The sequence below is a fragment of the Ascidia mentula genome, chromosome 9 (assembly GCF_947561715.1).
Source record: "Ascidia mentula chromosome 9, kaAscMent1.1, whole genome shotgun sequence".
Taxonomy (NCBI): Eukaryota; Metazoa; Chordata; class Ascidiacea; order Phlebobranchia; family Ascidiidae; genus Ascidia; species Ascidia mentula.
The window spans coordinates 14,567,261-14,593,295 of record NC_138574.1 but is presented as its reverse complement, the minus strand read 5'-3'; the positions used below and the strand labels follow the sequence as shown (position 1 = coordinate 14,593,295).

At 37.9% G+C, this 26,035-nt stretch overlaps 4 protein-coding genes across 4 annotated transcripts; 1 reads left to right on the top strand and 3 right to left on the bottom strand.

The window, feature by feature from the left end:
• Window positions 1-45: 45 nt before the first annotated feature.
• LOC145914671 (advillin-like) lies at window positions 46-7,566 on the bottom strand. The gene is made up of 21 exons (XM_083002486.1): window positions 7,546-7,566; window positions 7,149-7,259; window positions 7,013-7,087; window positions 6,432-6,507; window positions 6,117-6,237; window positions 5,536-5,758; window positions 5,102-5,206; window positions 4,654-4,754; window positions 4,341-4,422; window positions 4,051-4,152; window positions 3,818-3,923; window positions 3,304-3,383; window positions 2,928-3,065; window positions 2,540-2,722; window positions 2,199-2,329; window positions 1,724-1,858; window positions 1,569-1,662; window positions 1,055-1,195; window positions 807-992; window positions 453-587; window positions 46-159 (listed from the first exon to the last, which is right to left on the bottom strand). The coding sequence occupies exons 1-21, from the start codon at window positions 7,564-7,566 to the stop codon at window positions 46-48; spliced, it is 2,460 nt and encodes an 819-aa protein (XP_082858612.1).
• A 923-nt stretch (window positions 7,567-8,489) lies between these two features.
• Window positions 8,490-20,422, bottom strand: LOC145914741 (uncharacterized). Its single transcript, XM_083002570.1, has 25 exons — window positions 19,284-20,422; window positions 18,926-19,107; window positions 18,527-18,617; window positions 18,230-18,286; window positions 18,027-18,096; window positions 17,544-17,676; window positions 17,071-17,207; window positions 16,697-16,853; window positions 16,317-16,372; window positions 16,038-16,146; window positions 15,544-15,652; window positions 15,112-15,255; window positions 14,581-14,743; window positions 14,095-14,242; window positions 13,216-13,372; window positions 12,824-12,916; window positions 12,656-12,757; window positions 12,032-12,226; window positions 11,582-11,713; window positions 10,914-11,046; window positions 10,752-10,844; window positions 10,271-10,469; window positions 10,007-10,081; window positions 9,521-9,622; window positions 8,490-9,281 (listed from the first exon to the last, which is right to left on the bottom strand). The coding sequence occupies exons 1-25, from the start codon at window positions 20,114-20,116 to the stop codon at window positions 8,845-8,847; spliced, it is 4,107 nt and encodes a 1,368-aa protein (XP_082858696.1). The 5' UTR covers window positions 20,117-20,422; the 3' UTR covers window positions 8,490-8,844.
• Window positions 20,423-20,951: 529 nt separating this feature from the next.
• LOC145913178 (DNA replication complex GINS protein PSF2-like) lies at window positions 20,952-22,337 on the top strand. Its single transcript, XM_083000741.1, has one exon. It carries the CDS (start codon window positions 21,607-21,609, stop codon window positions 22,159-22,161), a length of 555 nt encoding a protein of 184 aa, XP_082856867.1. The 5' UTR covers window positions 20,952-21,606; the 3' UTR covers window positions 22,162-22,337.
• A 151-nt stretch (window positions 22,338-22,488) lies between these two features.
• Window positions 22,489-25,391, bottom strand: LOC145913179 (ubiquitin-conjugating enzyme E2 B-like). Its single transcript, XM_083000742.1, has 4 exons — window positions 25,256-25,391; window positions 24,099-24,295; window positions 23,600-23,688; window positions 22,489-23,086 (listed from the first exon to the last, which is right to left on the bottom strand). The coding sequence occupies exons 1-4, from the start codon at window positions 25,297-25,299 to the stop codon at window positions 22,946-22,948; spliced, it is 471 nt and encodes a 156-aa protein (XP_082856868.1). The 5' UTR covers window positions 25,300-25,391; the 3' UTR covers window positions 22,489-22,945.
• Window positions 25,392-26,035: the final 644 nt, after the last annotated feature.

Sequence of the window (26,035 nt, the reverse complement as noted above, 5' to 3'; positions counted from 1 at the left end):
AGTTTGTGAAAATAAAACTTTTTTAATAGTTGTGTGTTTTGCTGCTTAAAAGAGCTTGTGTCTTTTCTTGAGGTCATCTCTTGTCCAGTGAGATTTTTTAGCGAAATCTTCTCTCGTCATCCGGAAAACGGAGAGGAATTCTTGTTCCGTCAGATATTTCTATTCGAATAAAAGTCTCGGTTATACTCGAACAAAACCCAACACCAACTGAGTTATGGCAAAAAATATTCTTTTTTTTTTCATCATTACATTTTTCATGAAATCCACCCTTAATTTTGTAATTAAAGCCCAATATTTCGAAGTCAATAGTAATCAAAACGACTGCACCGACTTTGAAAATGCGGATTTTTCATTTAGTCCAATTTTTGAATACGACGAACAGCAGAAATATTATTCAAATTGTTTTGTCAAAAATCCTTGCGGACATTCCAAACATTTTATAACAAACCGACCTCCTTATTGGCCGGATCGACACCCTCAGGACACTTTTCGCTCAATTCTGTTTGACTGAAGGTTGGAAGCCCGTATCTGTTGACCAGGAGTCGCTTCACGGCTTCAGATGTTATTCTATTCTCCGTGTCATCAACCTTTTTGCATTGGTAATAAAAGTTTGCCAAAGTTAAATATGCGAATGCCCTGCTTTAGAATCATCGTACGAAATGGACTTGCCTCATGTAGAGGCAGTTGTATACGGCAAACCATGCTTAAATTTATAGTAAATGGATCTCACAAAACAGTCTTTTCATGAACAATTCAATTCAAGCAACTACCTCGTTAAACTATAGAAATCGTACGCAGGTACTCACACTAAACGCTGGATCCCATGAGGGGAAGAGGCGGGTGAACATAAGCGGTTCAAATCCTTGTTTTACGACAACAACCGCAGTTTTCATGTCGGAACGATCCTTAGTTTCCTTCAGATATGAGAAAGCCATCTGGAAACACTGGACGGCGATGTGGTTTTCGACGTTGCCACCCAACCACATGAGGATCTGTGGAGGATTGTGAGTCAACAAACGTTTTCCCGCCAAACTTGATCAGTTACTTTTCGTACCTCGGTATTTGTGTCGACCAAAATCACCGCTTTCGGATCCAAATCTTTCTGAACCAAATCGTAAACTTCGTTGAAAAGGAATTCTCCCCTTCTGTCTACTCCGCACTGGAATGTTCTGATCGAACGAATCACATCTGAGTCCTAACAAGCAGTGGTTGAAAGTAAAATAATTTCAACCGGAACCCAGTAATGTTTCATACAATGGCATGATTGGCTGATACAGCTAGGCTGCAATGCCTGCATGGGCTACCAAGCCTGTAAACCTCAATCTACCAGAACAATTAAAACTACACAACTATTAAACCGTTGTGTTTTCGTTAGTAGGATTTACTTAAATAATGGCATATATTTACTAAATTTAAGTTTGTCATAACCATTTTCGACACACCAAGTCTTACTGTGCCTGATTACTTTCACCACTGCTAATAAGACAAACCAAATTTCCTCGAATCACATGAAGGACTATTACATGACCGTGGAGTAACAAACGTTTTTAAATATTTGTGTGTTGTACCTTGGCCAGCACAAGATTCAAGTAAGGTTTTTTTCCACCAAGAGCGCTGATAAAACGTTGTGGTTCTTTTCCTTCTTCTATAACAACCAGATTTCTGCCCCAAAAAACGAAAACATTTGCACTCATGACAATATACACAATTAAAAAAAACATACTTTCCACAAAGCATGGTGTCGGCCATCTTGTGGGCCATATTCCTCTGATCTCCAATGCATCCTTTGCCGAACCACAAGTAGACAGACCTCGGTGTTGTGCAGATAAACGGGAAGTTGCAGTTTAACGACGACATGCTGTTGGAAAATACACAAGGTTTCATATCCAAATGGCCGTTATAAACCGATAATGGCCAAGTTTGTGTCGGAATGTTTTTAGCATTATGAGCCGATCTGTTTATCCTCAGACACGTAGTCGTATTTGCATAAAATACATATTTGGGATTTATGTTACAAAGCAAAAACGTCACATAACTTACAGCTGCGGAAAGATAAATGATTGGTGACAATATCCTCCCCCCCCCCCACACCCACCATTTTAAGATAAATAAAAAAGCACATCAAAGTGTCAAGAAATTAATTGCGGAGTCAATTCGTTTTCGTGTATGTAGTTTTATCTGTAGAAAGTATGCTTTACCTGCATGGAACCTGTATCACTTTAGTGTTGAGATCGTTGGTTCCTTTCACAATGTAGAGAAATACTCCGGGAACTTTGTTAGGGTTAGCTGGAGGTGGAGGTCTTTTAATTGAAGACCTCGGGTCGAAACCCTTTGAAATGATCACAATTACACGTAAGGAAACAAAAAGTAACATAAATATTTGTACAAGCAATAAAGATTATGAAGAGTGTTTTTCGACCAATCAGGTCTCATCAGTGCAGTTGGTGATTGACGGCGGTCCTTTTTTTAGTGTCATATTTTAGTAGAATTCATCCAATACATTTGGTTCCTTGTAACAAAGCAACGGTACTTCCCCTACCTTGAGAATAATGAAGTTCCCTTTGAACAACCCGATAAAGTGGGGGGGCTCTTTTCCAAGCTCCACTCGACACTCGGTGGTGCCGTCGAGCCTCATCAAGGTCACGTGTTTTGGGCGGGAAGAGGATGAGGTCGACGTGCGCTCATCCATTTCTCCAACAATATCGTCAATGTTGCGACGACCCTGAAAGTGACGTAGTTGAATTTATTAGTTTTGAAAAAATTTATGCGTTTTTCGACCTGGGTTTGAATCCCAGCCCGATAATAAAACTGTAAGGTCTCGCAGTGCAGCTGGTGAATGTGGCACCGGGCTAGCTTTCAGCCTAGTAGTAATCTAGTCTTTTTTTCCTTTCTAATGCTCAGTTTCTACTGTAAACCCTGCATCTCACCTCCCAGTAGTACGTAATCCTCATTGGTTTCCCTTTCTCCTCGAACAGAAACTCGACGATGTAAGATTCGAAACTGTGGAACTTTCCATGGTCGGATATTGGGATGGGGATCAGGTTCTTGTTGTCAATCAGATAAACCTGTAAGAATAATATAAGTAAGCATGGAGATAATAATATGAATTTTGTGGGCAGCAGCTGTACTGTTGAGACCTTATAGATTGAAGCAATGGCCATTTGTCTGTCAAAATAATACGTACTTGCCACTGTGTAATTATTGACGATGATATGTTACTGGCATCTGGAGTTTCTTTAAGAATTGAAGTTAAAGCTGTGATGTCAAATAAACATTCTAAACAAAATAATATTTAATCCAAACCTTGAGAGTTCCATTGCCCAACGTAGCTGGCTTCTCTTGTGCCGGATTAGAGATAGAAAACTTTCGATCTTCAAACACATCTGTGCGATAAAGTTTGCATGAAATAGCGTTTAAAAATTCCCGATAAAATCGCCGATTCAACACGTTTTTCCAACCAATATGCTTCATATTGTTAATGGTTATTGTAGCACAACAGCTTAACATAAAGATCAGATTGTATTGAAAAATAAGCTCCCGGTGAGGTTTGAACTTGCGCCCCTGGACACACTGGACTACTGCTTTACCAGGTGAGTTGCGGAGCTCACCGGTTAAAATTGGCATATTGTGGCCAAGTTGTACTAATGCACAAGGTTTTATGTTGTAGTAAGTTGTACAAACACTAGAAATGCTGACATAGCAGCTGAGAGGTTTGTTGCCATATTGAGAAGTTCATAACACTTAAAAGTAATTTGGATGTACACGCAATGAATAACAGAATAACCTAAGGTTAGATTAAAATCAGCAAAATCCTCACCCTTTTCCCACTCCTGGAAGAGTTCAATGAAATCGTCAGTCTCACATCCGTCGTCCATGACTTGAACTTGAGTATGAAACGACCTCTCTGTTTGGTCCATGTAATTCTAAACCAACAAAATATACGGAGTTAAACTGGTTGTAGTCGAGATGGGAAAACAGGAGTGAGTTCACTTTACTGACTCCCACACAACAACCGCTACATTTTATATGTTCACTGTATAAGCATGTTACCATGACAACTCTCCAGACAACCGCCCTGATCGAAGGTTCTGCGTCGTAACCTTTCCACACTAAAATCCTACCCGAGCTGTGGACGTCGAAAAGGTAGCACTCCTGTAATGTAGGAAGGTTATAACAAACTGTGAGCTGCTTACAGATGGCCACTGTTTCGACCCACAAGCTTAATAAAAATTCTATTCAGCCCCTAAACATGACAAAGGTCGTAATACTGCACGATAACAAGGTTATTAAAAAGTTCACGGACGCTAAACATGACAAAGTGCTCAAAACTGGGTGCTTACGTCATTGAGAAGGCATCGCTTGTTGAGATTCGGGAAGGTTTCCTCGTTCAACTCGATGACCTTGGACTGACCTTGCTCTAGTCTGAACGAGGACAAGCGTATTCATGACAAACAATATTGCCCACATGTAGCTGATGCGAAATTCAGTTGAGATTGGTCGTAGACAAGATCGAAATGTTTGCAAATGAATTTCCAATCAACTATATATGGGCAGTATTGTTTGTCCTAAAGATTTACAAAGTCGTGAGTTACATTCCTAAGCGTATTTTATATACGAGGAATTAAGGATTGTTTATTCGATGATGATTCTTACGCGAAGATTGTCATCACCCTCTCCTCATCTCCAGTCTTCTTTCCTCCTCCAACTTCCTTCTTGTCTTCCGAAATCTTTTCGGGTTTGGTACCAAGAAGAGACTACATAGAAATCATATTACCACATAAGTGTGTTTTGAGTAAGGAAGATACTAAAGTATGGGCCAGCAGATAGGTCGGCATCTACGATCCACATATAAGACTGCGTAACATAGAAATGTGTGTGCGTTAATGTCCAGGTATTTACAAAGCAACCGCCTGAATTTTGGTTATAAATAAAATTAAAATACTACACTTAATTATACCGTTAACGTTCTTATACGTGGATTGCATGTGCCGAACTGTCTATGGGTCCAGGCTTTGGTATCTTCCAGTCAAATTTTTCAGTCAAACATCAGACGGTTAAGTTTATCAAACTGAATCAAACCAAATGTTTCTAGAAATCTCACCTCCAATATTTCAACATCCTGGGAGTTTTTAAAGTGTTCCATTGTATGGATGTGCGCCAGACCTTCGCGTTCTGATGATTTTATGTGGATTGCGATCAGGCGAGCCTGGTGGTAAAATACGAACTTAAATGTTGATCAAATTAAATGAAATTAAAATATTCCAGGATACGTTTTTTCAAACTGTTTAAAAATGCGGCATCTGTTCCAACACAAAAAAAATAAGAAACTGTTCATCTAGCCAGTAGGGGCAAAAACATACAAAATGGCCACTATTGTATTTATTTTTCCGCTTATTCAGGATTATTTTTAGTTAAACAAACTTCGTGATAATAAATAAAAGGTGTTTGTGCTTTTTTTCTTATTTTCACTCCAGCCCATTGCCGTAGATAAAAGTTGAAAGTTAAAGATTTCTTACTGGGATTTTTCACACCCACCTTAGTCGCATTTTGAACCGTGCATTTCTTCCCTTTCCACACAATGATCACATTCCCAATATCGATCAACATCACACCACAATCGTTAAAACTTCCCCAGGAATAATCGACCTGCAGAGCTCTTGCAGGGAGTTGGTCGGTGACGAGGAAAACCCGTTTCACGTCGAAATGTGGGAGCGATTCATAAACTCGCTCCGCATGAGGGACGGCACCTTTCATGCAACTACACATATATTTTAACAAAGTTAATAATTTTGCATGTTTCTTCATGGGAATTTCCCTGTACTATGACAAAATATATCGGGGACATGTGACTCTGCTGGCAGTGATAAAGTTGTAGGCTCATCATTACTAATAATGGTTGAAAAAAGCCAGACTAATCCTGTTTAGTGCTTGTGTGTATATTGCCATTACGGAAGGTATGCAGTGATCGTTAGGCTAGCATCTGAGTCTATGGTTTAGATCCCCCAAAAAACTGTTGTTTTTTTGGGGGGGGGTTCAGGATTTTTGAGCTTATTTGAATGCTCTTATGCTCAACACCACCGTAAACATCGTACAACATCATCATCCCCAACACTTACACGATGCCGTGCTTGAAATACTTCAAAAACTCGGTGCTTTCATGCCCCTGAACCTCCCTGTAATGAACACATGGGACTTCCAAATATTGATACATCTGCGTGCTCAGCAACGCTGTTGTGTCTGTAATATACAAGATTAGATTGCACGCTTGAAGTGACGACGGCAGAATTTCTATTCTGCGTTTTATTGACCAAATTGCGGCACAAGCAATTGGAAACCATCGTTTTATATTTTAACATCGTTTATTACAAAATAGTAATCTTATATTCGAGCATTTTATTGGGACGCAAAACCATTTGTGTTTACAAACTAACCTCTTGTGTCTTGGCTGGTGTTGTCCCCTAGCCAGTAATGGAGAGAATACTTGGGTCTTTTTCCATGAGATCGAGTCTGTGTTAACACCACAATATTAATTGGTCAGTTTTTTGTGGGTGCTGATGATGCTCAGTTTCATTTCTTGCTTTAAAATCGAATTTGAGTATCATATGTATTAGATCAGTGCTTCCCAACCTTTTTCAGTTCGCAACCCGCTTTTAATGCAAGTTTTATTGTGCAACCCACAATGAGATATGACCAAATGAATGAAAAATATTTTAATGAGAAAAGAAACAATGTACACACATGAAACTGTAACGTTTAGAAATGGTCGCGACCCACTGGTTGGGAAGCACTGTATTAGATTGTATCAAGGCTAAGGTGTGTCTTGATAATGTTCAATGTATGTTATGTTTATTTAAAATTTATATACTTAACCTATGACATCATCGACAGAATCATTTGTACAATGTAATTTTAATTACAATATAGTGAAATATTTTTTGAAGAATATAACCTTTGACCCAAACCAGTACTTTCATTGTAAAAATAAAACAACAAAGATTGGCAAAAATCCAACCTTGAGTAAAATGTATCCATTTTCATCATAGAATGTCCCGAAAGATGCTTCTGGCAGTCGGACCAAAGTATCAGCCTACGACACAAAAGTTAAAGTTAATATCCCGGTTCCACTTAAGGTTCTTGTTACGTTTTACCTGGATTCGCCAAACTTCGAATCCGTTTTTCTTTCCCGCGCGCTCGATCTCCTTTTCTGCAGATTTGTCGAATTCGATCGGCATTTTATTGACGGGTGCAGTGGGTTTATGCTGAAATACATTGAGTGACACAAAATTATCTAAAAATCATTTTGTGAATATAATGAAGCAATAAGCCTCGGATTAACGTCAGCAGATTTTATTAACGTTAATCCGAGGTTTGTTGCTTCATTATATTCACGAACTAAAGTAATTTGCTGTGGCAGATAAATAAACAATGCTTAACCGAGGGCCAGATCCCTCTATAGCAATTAAGCAAGTCCAAAAAATCATTTTTTTTGTTTGAAATTTTACAGGTCCGCAAGTGCAAAAAATGGCTGAGAATTACTGCTCTAACCTTGTGTATTGAGCCATTCATTACCTAACTCTAAATTTGCATACTGTTAAATGCTGACAGTGCGTAATGCACGTCTATCATTGAGCCTTAACTCATGCAATCGCAGCATGGGAAAGTCTTTAATTTCAATCTGGGCTAACACGTTTACGTTCAACTATTGATGTATCTTTCGTTGTTACAGTTTCTTTGCTGATGGTTTCGAACCAAACCCAAAGGACTGTAACGAAAACATTACGAACAAATACTTCGCGTAATAATCGTAGGTTCCTGGTGTCGGAAGTGACGAAAGACCCCCTGCGAATCGCCCGACGCAAAACAATTGTATTTATGTTCGTGGAACATCGAACAATTACGCATTTTCAGTAAAAACGGGCATTTCACTTCGTTTACCTCAATCTGTGTGGAAAGATTAGGGTAAAAGTTTCTAGAACGACCGAAATACGGCGGCACTCCAATAAATCACACTTAGTTTGAGAAGGTTCCGGTACGAACTGGAAATGCATGTCTGTGAAGGTTTTCGAACCAAAAAAGTACTCGTTGAACTTAGCACCCTTAACAAAACGTCGAGATTAAATAAAAAGTACTTGGCTTTTGCTTGGCTACACTAACAGTCTTTGGTTTGGTCATAGTGTTTCCACCTTGTTTTCTCCGTAAGGTTGCACCTAGTTTGATGCCCAACGGATGACGATGATTGTATAGTCACCACAGAGTGGAAGTCTTTGCTTGGCCGTTTGGTCAGCTAAGTCACGCCAGCTGCACTGATCAGACCTTATAGGTCAAAACAGTGGCCATCTGTGTGTGCGCAAATAAATAAAGTCTCATAAAAACCGCTTACGCGAGTCAACGGGGCTATCAGCGACCAGCAGCATTCGCTCCCTTTTAAATAGCGTTTAGGAAAGATTGGAAACCTACCTTGGTATTGGAACAGATCCCAAGACACGGTGGCAAATTGACCTTTTTTATTTTCGCAAAATCCCCAAGAGGGGAAATTCAATATCGAGGCACAAGAACTTCGTGAATCGCAAATAGTTTTCAGTCGTCATGACAACGGTGCAACATAGGCAGTGTTCCACCTTGGGGGAATAACCACCAGGTATCTGAGGGTTGGTCATCGGTCTGTTGGCACAGTGCCTGTCCAATACTGTACGTCTGTGCCGTTTCCTAAGAAAGATTTTGAAATTGTTTCTTCCGCAAACACAATGACCGCTAGTGGGCGCGCGTGCGCGGGATTCGCTCGGCGGAAAACTCGAAAAAAGAACAAAAAAAATTGGTGCCCCAATATGGTGACGTACAAAGCAACTACGAGCCATGTTTTCCATTCGAATGACGTGGATACGTGTCAGGGCGTGGCGCCCTCTGGCGGTGGTCCACATCCTTGTTAGGCAAATCGTTCAATAGTACACCGCTGGCGCTAGAGAGCACATTCAAATCGCGTCCGCCGCCGGAGGCGCCATCGAGCAACTGCTGAGTGAGTATCTTGGCAAGTCGTTTTTTCATTTCTTCGTCTTTCTGCTGGGCGACAGCCGAAGGACCGCTGTTGGCCGACTGGGACCGCCTGGGCGCCGACGTCCTCTGTGGCCCAGCTTGTGCGCGCCCTCTAGAGGGCGATGCCGGGTTACGGTGACGTAGGTCTTCGTCGCGATTCCTTGGCATAGCGGCTTGGGCAGTGTTATGTTTGTCCTGCGGTTTCTTATGCTTCGGGTCGTTGGACACAGAATGGCGAATTTGCTGCGATTCTGTGACAAATTATTTCAAGCGTTAAAAATCGCGGAAAAATTTTAAACAATGGCTTAGAATTGCAGTCTTCTTAAAGAGCGCCAAACCATGAGAAATCAGTTAGTATTGCAATCAGCAAACTCTTAGCTCCCGCATTTCAATTCAAAATAACAAACTCCCGTGTAATTTGTATCTAACTTATCTTTAGCAAACCAAAGGATTTTATCAAATATCCCAGTTACTTTAACATCCAACAAACCTAGATTGTCGAGCTTAATATGTTGGGAAGTCGGTCCCTGCAAACCGGGTCTTGAGGGAAGGGGGGCGACGGTGATTTTCTGTTTCTTGTCTTCACCGAGATCTGGTTTGGAGAAAATTTGCCAATTAATTTAACATAACATGAAGTTAATAACGAGTGTTTCTCAGGCATGGTTCGATGAGGTCCGAACTTACGTGGTTTTTGGGACATTTGTGACACAACAGTGAATCTACACACCGTCCAATGGTGCGAAATTCAATACTTTACTTTAATGCAAACTAAACAGTTATGAAATATGATAAGCAATGTGGAGCCAATAATATGAATTGTGTAAAAGCTGCAGACAGCTGCACTGATGAGACCTTTTAGGTCGAAACAGTGGCCAATAAATTAAAATTCTGTCAAATATTTCACGCTTTCCAGTCACACTGGCGTATCTACAACATGACCTAGAAATATCAAACAAATAAATATATTGCAACTCACCAGCACCACCCAGTGGTTTGGACGAAGTTGGTTTGGTCATACTTTTCTTCAGATGTTCCAATATCACTGCAAGGTCTGCAAGTGTTCCAATTACGATTACGTCTCGGACACGACAAACACATAGAAATCATACATATTATTGTTTCCTCTACAAGTGGTTCAATAAAAATATTACAAACATTTACAGAAACTCGTTTTTTTTCCACGTTTTAGGGGCAAATAATTTTCCGTTTGTTTCCAACAAGAAAAAAAAAATCAACTTGCCTGGACTAGGGGCTTCCCCTCCGGTTTTCTGGTTGAGTGCGGATATGAGCACTTGAATGTTTACGGACGAAAGTAGCTTCACCGTGCCCTCATCCAGCGGCATGTTCCACGCTTTAGCCAACTGTGCCAAGTTCATCTCCGGGTTGTCCTGCATCAATCGAAGCAGCGCGTCGTGCTCACGTGATTTGCCACCTGTCGTCTACGTAAAAGAAAGCGACCAGGTAAATGACAAGTTAATTTTGTCAATTTTATTCACACTCTTGTTTTATTTCCAAACACAAAGAACTCAGGAACGAACATTTATCCATGCATTAGTTTACAATCTTGAGAACAAAACGACTGTCCCATATTGCAGAAGATATTGACATGTTTCATGTATTCAAAACATTTCGGCAATTTAACTCATGCCAATACTAGTTTAACACAAACTGTTCATATATTTATTTCACAAAAAAACTACAGTTAAAAATTAAGGGCTTACTTCTTTGGAAGTAGAAGCGCCCGACGACTTTCCGCTAGACGTCGCCGAAGAGGAGGTGCGTTGATCGACATCCTTGCTCCCCGTCGCCCCCGCCTGGCGAAATAAAGCAATCTTGTTTAAACCCAAGTTAAAAAGAAAAACCACCCAAGTCACAAAATGTACCGCGGGGTTCGACTTGGACTGCTCGACCTGTTGAATCGGGGGCTTCCCCTCAGCTGCGAGTCGTGCGTTCTCCTTCATTACCTTGCGCCTCTTCTTGCTCCACATCTCATGGCAATCCTGCCAGTGGGGGAAGCTGTGGTGGAGAGAAGGTGGTTCGGGTTAAAAGAGCAACAAAACTGTGCCCATGTTCATGTTATCGCAGCAATGTTTCATGCAATGGCATGATTGCCCCACTGCACAGGTCCTTACTTGCCGATCACAGCTATCGTATTAGTTAGGATGCAATGCCTGTAAACTTCATGAACATGTTATGACGAACACGTTCGCCACAGAACACGAAACTTGTCCCGTAAAAACTAGAAAGGCCAAAGATTAAGCAATCGGTTGCTTTTATTTGACTCCTGACAGCCACTCATTAAAGTATTGGGTCATGATCCGTACAAAGACAGATATGTCGGTTAACGCCAAACTGCACAGGATGATTCCTGCAGCCATTTCATGATATTTTCTTTTGGGTCATAACCTTAATGGAGTCTTGCCGCATGAAACGTTGGTTGAATACCAAAATATGTTTTTGCGCCAGAATGTCAGATATATTAACAATTTAATTATGTCTGGCTGCAACAACAGCTACATACGGAATTAATCGCTAAAAAGCAAGGACTTACTCTGGCATGGACATGTTGTTTGTGTCGACGTTTTTCAACCAGGGACAATTCAAAGCTTCGTCGGCAGTAAATCTTTTGCTTGGGTCAAGGGTCAGCATTTGGTCGAGTAAGTCGATCGCTAACGTTGGAAGACTAAAATAAAATCAACGTCACCTGATTAGGAATTACAGTACTTTGACTTGAAGGTTTATGATTCGGAAAATATGACGACAGCAGTATGTTTAGTATTTGGACAAGAGGAATAAGTCTTGTAAAATGCAAGAAAACCATTTGAAAAATATACAAAAGTTTCAGAACTTTTGAATTTTATAAAAATTGAAATACGAGTAAAACTTGCAACATTAGTAAATTCTGAAGAAAAACTGTGTGTTTTAAAGTTTTTTCAACACTTCGGTTTTAGGTCTTAGAAACACGGCTGTTACGCAGGTAATTTCTTGTCAATCTACTCACAATGCGAACTCCTCCCTTAGTTTCCTTCGGTATTGTCGCTTCGGTTTCATCGTGTGGAAATGAGGGAGCCGGATTACGTCAGGCCAAACTGCGGGACAGGGCGACCCGCATATCCTACTAATACTCTCTAGTTGTGCGAGTTCACGGTCGGCTTGGAAAAGGGGTTTCTTTGTGAAGAGTTCCGCCAGAATGCAACTGATGGTAAAACGTATACGAGATGGGTGTTAGGCAGGAGATGACGCAAAAATATGTCGACATGTTTAATTTTTATATCGGATTTTATATAAATCTACACATTGGAGGAAATATTTTAAATTTTTATAATAAAACTAAACACAAACTCTTGTCTAATTATTTCAAAATCTGTTTTTACTGGAGAAAAATTTACGAAAGCTCGTGTTTAGAAATTTAAAAAATCAGTCGTTTTCAATAGCGCCAAGTGTACCCGACAAGATTATTTTAGTGACACAAAATTGACGCTGTTTAATTTGAGTTCTGTTTTTAGCAAGAGAAGACCTGGAACTTTTATGGAAGGCCAGCAAGACCAAATTTATGTCAATAAACACACAAACAGACGACACAACGACTTTGTTGATAGTTGGTATCAGAGTCCATCTGACTTACCCACAACTCCATATATCAATAGCTGGCGTGTAAGTTTCCTCACCGAGTAGCAACTCCGGGGGGCGGTACCACAAGGTGATTACCCGGTTAGTGTACGGACGTCTGCGAAACGAGTTGGTTGTCAGGGAGACAATATTTTTATTTCTTGTGATTTTAAATCAAACTTACGGCTCGTCTTGGTTGTAGAAGCGAGCTAACCCGAAGTCAGCGAGCTTAATTTCTCCTTTGTTGTTCAGAAGGATGTTTGAACACTTGATGTCTCTGCACAAGGAAAACATTGTTTTCAGCGACTGCTGGTTTAAAGCCAAGCAATAAGTCAGAGAGTAGAACTTCTATAAAAACGTATCACCTGTTTTTGTGAAAATTGAAATAGACAAAACCTATTAAAACCAATTAAATTTGACCTTTTAAGCATTGCATGGCAAAAAAAAGTGTCACTGTAGTTTCATGAAAAAAACTGCAATTTCAATACGTAATAGTTTGATACTGATAATTTGTGGGATACAAAAAAGTAGCATTTTACGTGAGTGAAATCACATTTTTAACCCTTTAAAGCTTACCTGTGAAGGAATCCTTTCTGGTGGCAGTGATTCAAACCATCCAGTAGTTGTTTCATGAAGGATTTTACATGGCCTTCGTTGAAGTGAACCAAACCAGATTCGAGAAGTCCCATCAAATCGTGGTCCATGTATTCAAACACAAGGTAGAAAGCACATTCTGGAAAACAAATATATTTGGCATGATGATGTGTGTGAAATTTAATAAAGGAAATGCACAATTTCATGAGATGAGCATGAAAGAGAGACAGAACACAAACTACATCTGACTTGATAAATAGATTAAAAAGCAAGGCAAAAAACATCGACATCGCAGTAAAAGCAGACTTAGAAGGTTGTGAATGACACACATTCATGTAGTGTTTGTTTTTGTACAGTGTGACATAAACCACATTTTTACAACTCTCAGAACAATATGCCAAAATGCTGGGGGTTCTCCTAAAAAAACACCTTATAATCCCCTACATTTAACACTGATTATGGGATAGCCTTTTTGTTAACATAACACAACCAACTTGATGTGAAAAATAGATTAAACAGAAAACACAAAATGTCCATAATGCATATATTAGAACTTTTGGCAAATCCGTGAGAAGTATTTCTCTGTCAAACATGTTAACATTTCTAACTGAATAAACAATACCTGATATTAACCTCCCTAATGCAAACAACACGACATACACTATTTCACCAACACACCCCATACTGAAACATGTTACAATGGAAAATGGGAACTGCATGTCAGCTTTCATATTACTACTGGTATCAATCAAGCCACTGGTTTTAATATAAAAAAATATTGATCTGAAAACATGTGTGTACCGAAACCTTACATTACCATCTTTGCCATGACGACAATCATATGAAAAACACAAAGCTCACCCTTCTCCTTTCGGAAATCTGTGGCATCAGATTTATCAGTGAGCACATCTTTCAGACTAACGATATTTCTATGTTGAAGTTGACGAAGAATCTTAATTTCACGGACAGCCGTAATCGGAAAACCTTCTCTTTCATTGTCGAGACGCACCTTTTTTTTGAATAGTTGTTTTGTTAACTTTTTGCTTTGTAAATTGTTTTGTGCCATGGTAAGTGAAGATAATTGGAAGCAAGAAATTTGGGCCCATGAGCACAACAAAACAAGCACAACAAAACACTAGAAAAATGAGTAATAAGTTTTTGTTTGCATCGCTATGGTCGCAGTTAATTGAGAAGCCAAGAATCTTGATATGACAACAAATAAGCAATGATACAACCAAATCGCAAACACAAAGACTTATTAAACCACATTTGCTAAGTGCACACAAAATAGCCATTACTGCTTTGTTAATAGTGTGGTGTTTTAATTCAAACAGTTGCGCAACTTACCTTCTTGAGAGCGCATACTGTGCCTGTTCTTTTCTCCTCAGCTTTGTAAACTTGTCCAAACGTTCCCTCCCCAGTGATGGAAATAACGTTGTATTCGTCGACGCACATCGACCCCCAGTCATTAACGCATTGTTTCACTTCACGTGTCCGCGGGCCACAGATTCTAATGAGAAATGAAATGGGTTTTTTATAATTATGAAGGGAAGGGTTTTTATAAATATGGCAAATAAAATCTTAAACTTGCAAAGTTTATATTTCCCAAAATAGATATTCTAAGATTTTAAGTCTCCTACAGTCTCCAATGTGCTTTAAATTCAAGTCAGATTTTAAGATGTTTGAGGATTTATTGAAAATTTGCCAGAAGAAATGTTCTTGATTTCATATTCTAACAAGAAACTTACGAGAAGAGCTTAAATTGACTGATCATTATCCCTGGCAGCATCAGCAACAAATTAATAAAATGATCAGCATTTACTGTTTGAGTTAAACTATGGAAAACAAAACTTCATCAAAACCATCTTCCAAACTTACTTAGGTCTTTTCTTTTTGGGTGTTTCCTTCTCAAAGACAGCAGGAGGAGTTCGAGCTGGCTCCTCATCAGTTGCAGAGGATGTTGGGAGGACAGGAGGAAGAGGAAGATCATGGAGTCCTCGTTTTGTTGGCACCGGTTCATTTCTGCAAGGAAGAAACAATTTTGTCATGAAAGTATACATGGTTTATGATTTAAAGGTTTTCATCAAAATTTTTTCTCTCTATTTACTATTAGGACCTACATGTTGATGTTTTAATCACACATGTTCTTTGGACACTTCACCAATAAACTAAATTTGGTTAGAAATGAACATTAGTCGATCACGGGCAACAACAGGGAATGTGATGCGATTTAAACTTTCTGTTTGAAAAAGCATAACCAGGCACAAATATATTCTGGAATAGATTCTAGCCCTTGAATACCAAACTTACTTCACAATGGGAGGGGTTTTCTCCAAATAAGGATCAGGAGGAGTTTTCGGTAATCCCTCACGCTCAGTTGCTATTTTGTACGAACTCGACACAGAACTGCCCACAGTCACTACATGAAAACAAAACAAGTTGGTTATTTACCAGCAAACTTTATTATGTTCAATTATACAGTAAGTCTTTTATTGTGCAAGCATAAATTACAGCTGATGAAGCAGGGAGTATCCCATGAAAGCTTGTGTTATGAAAAGTTGTAAAAACATCAGATTATCTTAATAAATGCCAATACTAAAAAAATGACTGCAACAGGGCTTGTCCAATACAAACCCATTTAATTGGCACACAATGTCTAAACAGTTTACACCTTCAAAACCAACTCCTTGATTGAAACATTAACTACATTTTACAGCACAAATAGAGTACAGTAACCTCATACATTCACTACAATAAGCTTTACATTTTTTTTACAACAAGTACAAAATGAATTGAGAAATAACCTTCAGATATGTGAGGAGCGGATGTCGCTTGCATCTCAGGGAGCGATCCCATCTCCTTCTTAGCGAGCATGTGTTGGATTCTGTGATCCACATCTTTTGAGTGAGAAACCTGAATATATCAAAGTACTGCTGTACACAATATAACAAATGACGGCTTGGTTATGAGAAGCAAGAAAATACAGGGATTGTACATTTAAGAACATAGGACTGTTAAAGAAAAAATTATGATAAGAGAAAAAATGCAAACATTGCTTTAGTTTTTTTTCATAAAAATCTTACCTGTTCCATTTCTGCAGACCAAGACGTACTGAAAGGTTGTTGACTCGTTGCATTTTCTAAAGAGAAACATAAAATATATTTATCTTTCTTTACAAAACAAAACAACAAACAAAGTTTTACAGTCGGGATTTATTTTGATGCAATACATATGCAACCCAAACATGCTTTACATTCTTTAAGGTTTTTATGCATCAGCTAAATGGTCATGCAGTTTGTTACAAATACAAAATTGTCCAATGCCACCAAGCAAGCTTGCAACGCCCCAACAACTATAAAATGGCACAGTTATGGGTTGCGACGCACTATGTGGGAACCTCTGGTTTAAAACATTACACGAGGATGAGGTTATTTATGATGATAAAGGTTTATGGATATCTTGCCTTGTTTTGGAGGTAGGATTGTCATGGAAGGCTCGATATGCTGTTGTTGTGTCACAGAGACAAGGACTTGGTGGTGGACTCCCTTACCATCTGGACGTGGAATCTCTGCCTCCATCGAGTGACTTGGCACCGTTGCGGACTCATTTAGTTGTGAATTCTGGTGGTGGGAATAAAAAATAATAGTTTACGAAGAGCTGATACAAAACCTTTATAAAAGCTTTTGAAGCACAAATATTTGAAATATTTATTTTGCTGTAAGAGCTACCACAAACATTATTATCACAAATTTATTGTTATAACTGCAGTAACATAATTTTAATGTTTGTGATTGTGCATCATATCGGACAGTATAGATAAGAAAAACATTAGATTACATCGATTTGATCCTCCACATCACTCTCTGAATCACTTCTCTTCTTCCTCTTCTTGCTCCCACTCTTCTTCTTCTTCTCTTTTCTCCTCCTATGATGTTTGTGCTTGTGGTGTCCTCGTTGTGATTTGGAATCATCGTCTGTGAACGAAGTAATTGTTTAAATATCAACACTGAGTATCATGTAACCACCAAATGTCGCCATTTCATTCGAGAAACTTACTAACGAAAGCAAACAATAATTAATTAAAAACAAACAAACATTTAAGAAAAATTGGGCCAGAATAATTTATCAAACAATTTAAGGTGGAGATTGTTTTAGTAAATTTGTATGTTGTGTTCCTATAATTGTTATTTTGAAACAACACAATAATCAAATTTACCAAAAACATCACCACCTTAATAGGGACTTAAATAACATTACACAATGGGTGTATAGAAAATATATTTCTATTTAGTAAAACTCTGTCTACATACCAACGAGAGAATCATTTGCTTGTTCTTTTTCTTCCTTCAACTTTTTGCGGTGTTGTGAAAGTTGTGCAGCAAGATCCTTAACGGTCATAGGAGCCGTAGCATTGGATGATGTGGGTGCGTCAACCTGGCGACTCTATAGAAGTAATACACGGGGTAAACACATGGCAACTAAAACAGTAGTGAGTCATTGTATTGAATACGAAACCCATGCTGCATTCATTCTCACAAAAAACATCAAAGTATCTTTAACAGGGTTACAAAAGCAATTGTTTAGCATGAGTAATTTAGGTAAAAGTTACAAGATGACCTATACGTCCATAAAAAAAAAGTTTTCCTCATTGAAACTACTTTTTTTATCATTGACATTACCTGACATAGTACTGGGGTGTATTTGTAACAATTTTTTACATGTATATTTAAGCAACAACACAAACTGTGCACTGGATGAAAAGTAATATGTGCAATTTTTACAGAAATGCTGACCTGGGGTGACTTCCGGTCGTCAGATACTGAATCATCTCCGCTTTCACTGCTCTCACTTCTTGACTCAGATCTAAATGTAAAAAATTCATACAAAAAATGCCCCAAGGCAAAAAAATATGCACTTCTCATGACTTAAAACTGGTTTCTTTCCCAGTGCTTATATATTCTCAATGAGTTTGTCCTAGTAAAATTAGTAAAATTACCTTGAGCGCCGTCTGGAGGATCTTGATCTCTTGCCATGTTTCCGTTTGCTTTTTGATCTAAGAATGCAAGCAAAGTTTTTATTTTAACACAATACAAATCAATGTTTATAGAAAAAAAATATGAAATTGTTGCTAGTGGCCAGCTTTATTCAGGGTTTTGCAAAAATAAGGTTCTGTAGTTTCCATATGGCAAGAATTTAGCATGTATGTGAAACCATGATTTTATTCAAATTATAAACCTCCGCATGGTTAAGGCTAAAACAAAGTCACATGAAGAAACAAATATCAATAACTCACTTGTGCTTTCGTTTTTTATGTTTATGATGTTTGTGGTTGCTCCTGCTTCTAGATCTTGAGTTGCTTCGGCCTTTGGACCCTTTTGACTCGTCTGTAATTAAATGATAAACTAGTTATGAAACAGCCTAAATGGTATATAGTCCTAATGCAGTGTATCCAGAACCTTTTTGTGGTCATGGAAACAAAATAAATGTATATAATTTTTATTGCGAAAGTTGATAATCGTGTACAGGGGTTGAAACCACCTATTTTATCTTTTTTCATCATAACAATCGCTTCTGGCGTCCACGTTTTGACTTACGAAAGTACAAAACCAGTAAATAGTACTAAAAAGAGACATGAAGCTTGGTTTACAAAAAAGCCTTATGACTTACAATATAAACCAAAACACTATTATACCCGATTCAGATGGAGGTGATGAGTGTTTCTCCACACTTAGGGCAGATTTAGCGTTGGAATGGTTGATATTGTTGTGGGAATAGTTTTGATCGGAGTTAGAGTGGCTTGACTGACTATGAACTGACATTCCTGGCAGTCGTCGCATGTCAACGTCACGATTTGGATTGCTGAAGTGCATGTCACTGTGAAAAAGTAGATGTCATTAAAAACGGCATCAATGTAATACTTAAACTTGAAGCATAATTTATCAACAGAAACAATCTTAAAAGTGTTTTTTGCTACTTGCTAATTACATTTAATTCTTTTCATTAAAAAAATTTTAATTAAAAATAATTACTGTACTGGCAAAATCTGTTACCTTGGCAATGGAGAATATCTTCTGGAGTCATGGTTGTAATTTGGGCTTCTTGATGATCTGCCACCATATCTTCTCATAGATTCATGATCTCCAAACGGGCCACTGCCTGTCGGGTGAGGTCGCGGTGGTGACCTTGGGGGTGGGGTCACCGACCTTCGGAGTATTGGATGAGCTGGCCGTGGTCTGTGTCCATAACCAGGTGAATGGTGAGGAGGAAAGGGTGGGGGTGAGCGATACCTGTCATGCCAGTTATCGTGATGTACACCTGGTGGGTAACCACCTGGCTTGTGGAATGCAGAAGGTGGACTCCTTGGGGGATAGCGATGGTCGTAATGATGAGGGGGCAATCTTCGATCCATTGTTTCCTGGTCAGAGCTGTCAGAAGTCAAAGACAAACTTTGTGACACGGGAGATCGGCCCCTCACTTTTTTATCTGACTTGGCACTGCTTCGTTTTTGTGGTTTTTTATGTGGACGATGTGATTCTTTGGGCCTTTCTCGACTGGAATTGTGCGTTCTTTCACGACTTGAGTGTGAAGAACTTTGGTGCCTTGACAATTCCTCCCTGCTTTTATTGTGCCTTTCCTTATTGTTGTCAAATGAATATCTCCTCTTCCTGTTTGAATCAGAATGTTTTTCTTTGACAATGTTAGACTTGACAGTGATCACTCGCTTTGACCCAGATTTTTTTGGTTTTATCTCTGGGCTAACCCTGTCCGATTCAGAGCTGTAATCTTCGTATTCAACAAGCGGTTTGCTCGCCTTTCTCTTAGGTGGAGACTTTTTGTACGAGCGTTTTAAATGAGAAGAATCCAGAGTTTTATGTTGGGGCATTTTCTCTCTTCATTCTTCCTCTACAGTTTAATGGAGCCATTTAAATTCATACTTAAGTCATAACCCTTCATACGACACTAACAATGAGGAAATTTGACAAATCTACTAGATATCTTTGCATTATAGTAGGACATTGACAAATTGATCAAGCCATCTGATTTGGCATTTACTAAGTTAAGAAAAATGTCGATCAGTCAACCAACAATAGGCAAGTTCTGCTTTAAATTGAAAAAAATAACGTTTGACTAAACATTACCAAGCTTTTGGTATACTACTAATATCTCAAAAACTGAAAGGCGCTTCTAATCCAACTACGCTTTACTAGGGCTTCAAGTAGGCAATACACCTGCTACTGTAGCAATGGAACGAGGATCATTGCTCAACAACTTATTACTTTAAACAAACACTAAACTAAATTCGGCTCTTTTAAGGTACATTTACAAACCTGTCGCACTTCTAAATTCGTCCTGAAGCAGGATTTGATCAGATCAACTTTCCAAACTCTTCCCAACAACTCGCTAATGTCTCGACTGAAGGTTTGAAGGCAATGAAGCGTGATGAACTGCTGTTGTCAATCAAGCGTAAATTTTATTTTTGCAAATTATTTGTTGCTTACGTTTATGTAATTATTCTTTTCAAAATTTCACAAATTGCCTTCTTAGGAAAACGGATCAGCACTTATGCGTTATAGTGGTGATAAATAAGTTAAAAAATAATATTTTGTGGAGTTTAACATTTCTATATCATCCCGGGAAAAGTTCAAGGTTCATCAACATTCTTTGTCAGGTGTGACGTAATGTTCTCGATTGTCTTGTCACGCTTGCATGTTGTGAGTTTATGACATCACACACTGATAAAGCAAAAGAAATCCCGATTGTGAAATTCTTTGCGTTATTTTGCTACATTTTTTACAAAAAGTCGCTATTTTCACATTTTATTGTGATTGTGTCAGTGACAAGCGCTATACTTTTCGTTTCACTTTAAACACATAAAGTTGTTTATCTACTTGCCTTCAACTCTAATAAGAACTAGCATAACAACTAACAAATACCGTTTTTGATTTATCGGAACAACAACCCACTTAATTTATTTCAACAACCCAAATTTAACTACTTTGCATGAATTCAACATTTCAGTGTCACCCATTTTCATCTGTATAACACAAATACAATAAACGAAACGGTTACAGAATTCATCAAATATACACTTCCCACACAAATATCGGCAAAATCTTTTGTCAGGGCGATTGTTTTGAAGTGTGTTTGTGAAAGTGACTGATACATACTTACTTGAGTGACCTTCATTGGGTGTTTTAAACTTTACTGTAATATCTTACTTGACTGGCGGTGCACATTACATATGTTTGGATGTAACTAACATGTACTACAATGTTGGCTATATTTACATAAAATAAAATGTAATCTTTTTTTAAACAAGCTTGAGTTTTTTTGTTGTTTCTCAGGCTATTTTTGTTAGGTGGTTGGTGTATTATGGAGCATGCTGACATAGAATTCCTTGCTGAAAAACAACTCATACAAATTGTACCAAACTTTTCACTGGACAAAATCTATTTTATATCTGGTGATTTTGGGCCATTTAGCCCTGGCCTGCCTGTAGATGTTCCACTATGGCTGGCAATAACTTTAAAACAGAGGCAGAAGTGTCGAATAAATGCACCCGATTGGCTGAATGTGGATGACCTTGAAGGAAAGAAGGAGGAGGAAGTTACAAGCGAAATATTTACGAAACTGCCAAATCAACATTTTCGGGAAATGGCGAATTTGCTGCTTGCTCATTCAACTGACAATATTCCGAAAGCAGATGAAATCAGGACTCTCGTGAAAGATATTTGGGACATACGAGCCGCCAAGTTAAGAAGCAACGTTGATAAGTTCGTTAAACTGCAAGCAAGTCATGCTAGGTTGGACAATCTTACTCAAATGGAAATTAACACAATCAGACCTTTTCTGACTGGATCCTTGGATCATTTACATAAATTGCGAACTTCGCAGTCCATGGCCGAGCGCAATTTGCCATCACAGTAGAGCCATGCATTTTATGTCGGATTGTTTTTATGGTCATAGTTTTGGCTGTTACCTCAGCAGTTGGCTTGGGTCGTTACATCACATGCCAAGAAATTTGCATTCCATACATTCCCTTGGCTAACTTAATTTTTTCTCACAAACAAATGCATTTATTTATGTTGTACTACATTGATGATACATACTTTTGTTGGTTTTGTGAGACTTGCAACAACCTAAATACATTGCATTCAAAGCGTTTTTATATAGTTGTAAGCATGTGCCTTGAAGTTGGTTTATATTCACTATCCTCGTTCAATTTCCCAAACCTAACAATTGACACAAGTTAAAAGTGTTCAAGCCTTTGTATTTTGTCGAAACATTGATAGCAAAATATAACGTGAAATAATGTTTCCAGCCGTAGTGTCTGGCAGCAACTCAACGGCTCACATCAATCCCTTTCATTGTGATTGTTAACTACACGGTTAATGTTAAATAAAAGTGACACACTGAAAGTTTCATTAACCATGCCAGCCCAATATCTAAAGACGAAAAGTTTCATTTGGAAAATCAATACAAAAGCAAAATGTAAAAAGAAATAAACAGGCAATCAGACAAGTTCACCATGTCAACACTAAAACATGTCGTGGCAACTACCATTCTGGGTAGTCACAAAAAACAAAATGTTCCAATGCACGGTGAAAGTTAACTTAACGGAGCACACGGAAATGCACACATAGAGACGCAGAACTATCTGAATTCCTAACTAGAGCAATAAAAAATTAACGATAAGGTCGCATTTATTACTCTAGATAGGGTGATATGTTTCCTTCCAACTTTTTTCTACTATATCGTTAACTCTGCGGTCGTATTCTCGGCGATTTTCTGTGTAAAGTTGGGCGGCCTTGTTGTTGGCGGGACTGTTTGGATTCGGTTCATCCAACAAAGACTGCAAAGAAATCAATAAATTAGGAAATGCTACATCTTAATGCAATAAAAAGTGTGCATGTGAATTGATTGCTGTGGGTTTACATATAAAAGTCCATACTACAGTATATTTCCATTTTTGATCATTACTGGACTGCAACCAAAAGGGATGCTCACCCAGGCCTTTATATAGTATGCCATTTATTAGTTGAACCAATTGTTCTGCTGTGCCCTAAGGACTCAATTGACGGTACACTTCACACAGTATATATTATAAATTTTATGGGCGAATATAATTGTCAGTAATTATGAACACAAACAGTTTCCACAAAATTAAAGAAAAACATCACATTGAAAAACATATATTGTGCTGATTGTGGTAGTTAAGTGTAACTGTGTAATGCTACTATGTCATCAATGTATCACCATTGCTAACTCTGTAATAAGTAGTTTTGTTGCTCTTAACCAATGTAATAATCATGAACGGAAAATCTCTACTTTGTCAAAAAATTGATCAGATTTTACAAGTGCTCACCTGTATAGATGTTAAAATAGACGAAACATCATATGTAGGGCTCCAGCGATTTTGAAGAATATCAAGGCAAATTCCGCCATCATTGTAAACTGTCAACAAATGCAATGTTCAAGCTAGGCTGTATTGGGAGGATGTAAAATAGTTTTATGAAGGCTTTAGTTTAATTGTCTGGATGCATGTTTGCTTATGTCACAATCCACATCCATAAAAACTTTCTAAATCTGTACTAAATGACCAATGCATAAAATATGTGAAAAGGGCCCTGTGCCTAGTTGGTAACTTTTATTTAAAGTTTATATATATATTTTTCATTAAGCCAGAAACATTAATTGTTTGTGCAACAGTGGCAAACAACTAATTAATTAACACATAATTTGTAAACTGCAAGGGATTCAATGGCTGCATACCAACTCCTAACTTTTAAAACAATTGCGATTAAAACAACAAACAAAAACATATTTGATATTCAAGTTTTGTAAATTTGTTATTTAAAACCTACCATTTGGATGAAACATTTCTGAGACAAATTTGACAATTGGAGGCTTGTTTGGATATTCCTCTGTGAAAACTATCTTTAGTTTAAAAGTGCCATACTCAAAAGGTGTATTTTCTGGACCAAATATTATTGCATTCCATTGCATGATGTCATCTTCTGTTGGAGCTCCAGTCACACCAACATGCGGGTCTTCCTGAATTCTGTGGAAAAGAAGATACATCATGAACTAAGTGCAAAAAGTGTCTGAATTGTTTCTTATAACAGCATCGCATTAGGCTTTGGCTTTTTCAGTCAAATAGTTTTATTTAAGTGGTAAAATGTGACAGTATTTGTAAGACCAGACAGTGATAAAACAATTTTATCCCAAACATATGTGCACTTTTTGTTATATATAAATATATACATATACGCATGCACGTTAAAGTTGTTTTGTTTTGGCATAACTCATGATGTATCTTGAAGAAAGCCTGAGCTAATATGCTGGACATTTTTAGCCGACATTTCAAACACGCCTCAGCAACTTAGTTAGTTATAGCCCTGATGATGAGAGAAATGTCTAATTAAAAATGGACAGCACATCAGCTTTCTCTTTCATATGTAAATAGTCATTAATGACAGGTGAACAGGACACACCCAATGTCGTGAACTTGAACACATGTAAAATGCAGAGCCATAAACAAAATAATGGTAATGTGATGACAGATAATTTTAGTTTTAACTAATGTGACCAGCTCAGTGCATACAATTGAACTACTACATTAGCAGTGCTAAGTCAAGGTTATTCAGGTCAAATGCGCAAGTAGGGTGTAACATTTTAGCATGTCACTCACTTTGCCACCAATCCATCAAAAGTTAGAATAGCAATATGCAGAAATGTGATATGTTTGGGTTTGTTTAATGTTGGCTTATACCTAGGATAACTGAAATAGGAAATTATCTGTTCTATCTTCCAATGAACTGACACAGTAACACATTAAAATCGAACTGGGTCAGTACGCAACAAATTGTGGATAAAATGTGTTATGTCCCATATAACTCATTGGGCTCATAAGTATGATATACATAGCCGATAAACCTAATAAACAGTCACACAGGAAGTACATCCATTCATTCTAAAACATGAACATGGGAATCAAAACTATTGAAGGGCGTGGACTCACTTTTTGAAATCTCGCATAAGTCTTCTTCTGGCTGGCGTTGACATCTTGACAGAATAAAAATACGATTTTACTACAACTTTAACTACTTGATTGCCTGCAAAAAAACAAGTCTTGAATTTACATTCGAAATCATGGCAAGTTGATACATTTATAGAACACACTTGAGTTGGGAATGTAGGATATCAATATGTGCAAAAACACTTCAAACACATGTTGATTGTTTCAGTCTGTGTTATCTACTTACACTACAATTTACAGTTTAGTGTTTTTCTGTACATTTTTCTGTTACTAGTTTTAATGTTCCTCAATGCTGTAAAACTTAGTCCACATATTTGTAAAAACACCTCCGACAATTTTATGCATGTGTTAGTATAAAAATAAACGTAAACAATAGAATTATATATTTTAGGCTAAAATAATTCTTTTCCCTAAAGCTAATGTTTGCTTTATTGTATTATTATATCAAACATTTGTATTTTGATAATAGTGATATTCCTTTACTGGCTGACGATACTTTTCAAAAATACATATATAACCTTGTACCAATGAAACAAGTGGATATGTCCTTGAGACAAATCTTAGAAGGTCACAACAATAAAGCCATCAAATAAAGAAAACAACTGTAGGCAAGGTGGGTCATGGAAAATCCATCTTTAATAATAGATCACTTCTTTTTTACTGTTTAGTTTTGACTTTCTAGTTAAAACTTGTGAAATCTACATCATGAAAATAATGTGCTGTAAGTATGGTTTTGGAGTCAAGCCCATTGTATATAAAAAT

Bases quoted from the DNA above. Each gene is read 5' to 3' on its own strand.
- LOC145913178 (XM_083000741.1), top strand. From the start codon at position 21,607: ATGGAGCATGCTGACATAGAATTCCTTGCTGAAAAACAACTCATACAA.
- LOC145914741 (XM_083002570.1), bottom strand. From the start codon at position 20,116: ATGCCCCAACATAAAACTCTGGATTCTTCTCATTTAAAACGCTCGTAC. The intron at 18,097-18,229 runs GTAATTTTACTA...TTTTACATTTAG, and splicing joins TCCTCCAGACGGCGCTCAAG to ATCTGAGTCAAGAAGTGAGA. The intron at 10,470-10,751 runs GTAAGCCCTTAA...TCTTTTACGTAG, and splicing joins GCGCTTCTACTTCCAAAGAA to ACGACAGGTGGCAAATCACG.
- LOC145913179 (XM_083000742.1), bottom strand. From the start codon at position 25,299: ATGTCAACGCCAGCCAGAAGAAGACTTATGCGAGATTTCAAAAA. The intron at 23,689-24,098 runs GTAGGTTTTAAA...ATTTGTTGACAG, and splicing joins AGAAATGTTTCATCCAAATG to TTTACAATGATGGCGGAATT. The intron at 23,087-23,599 runs GTGAGCACTTGT...ATTTCTTTGCAG, and splicing joins CTATTTTAACATCTATACAG to TCTTTGTTGGATGAACCGAA.
- LOC145914671 (XM_083002486.1), bottom strand. From the start codon at position 7,566: ATGAATGGCTCAATACACAAG. The intron at 5,759-6,116 runs GTAAGTGTTGGG...ATATATGTGTAG, and splicing joins TATTTCAAGCACGGCATCGT to TTGCATGAAAGGTGCCGTCC. The intron at 4,153-4,340 runs GTAAGCACCCAG...CCTACATTACAG, and splicing joins AGCGATGCCTTCTCAATGAC to GAGTGCTACCTTTTCGACGT.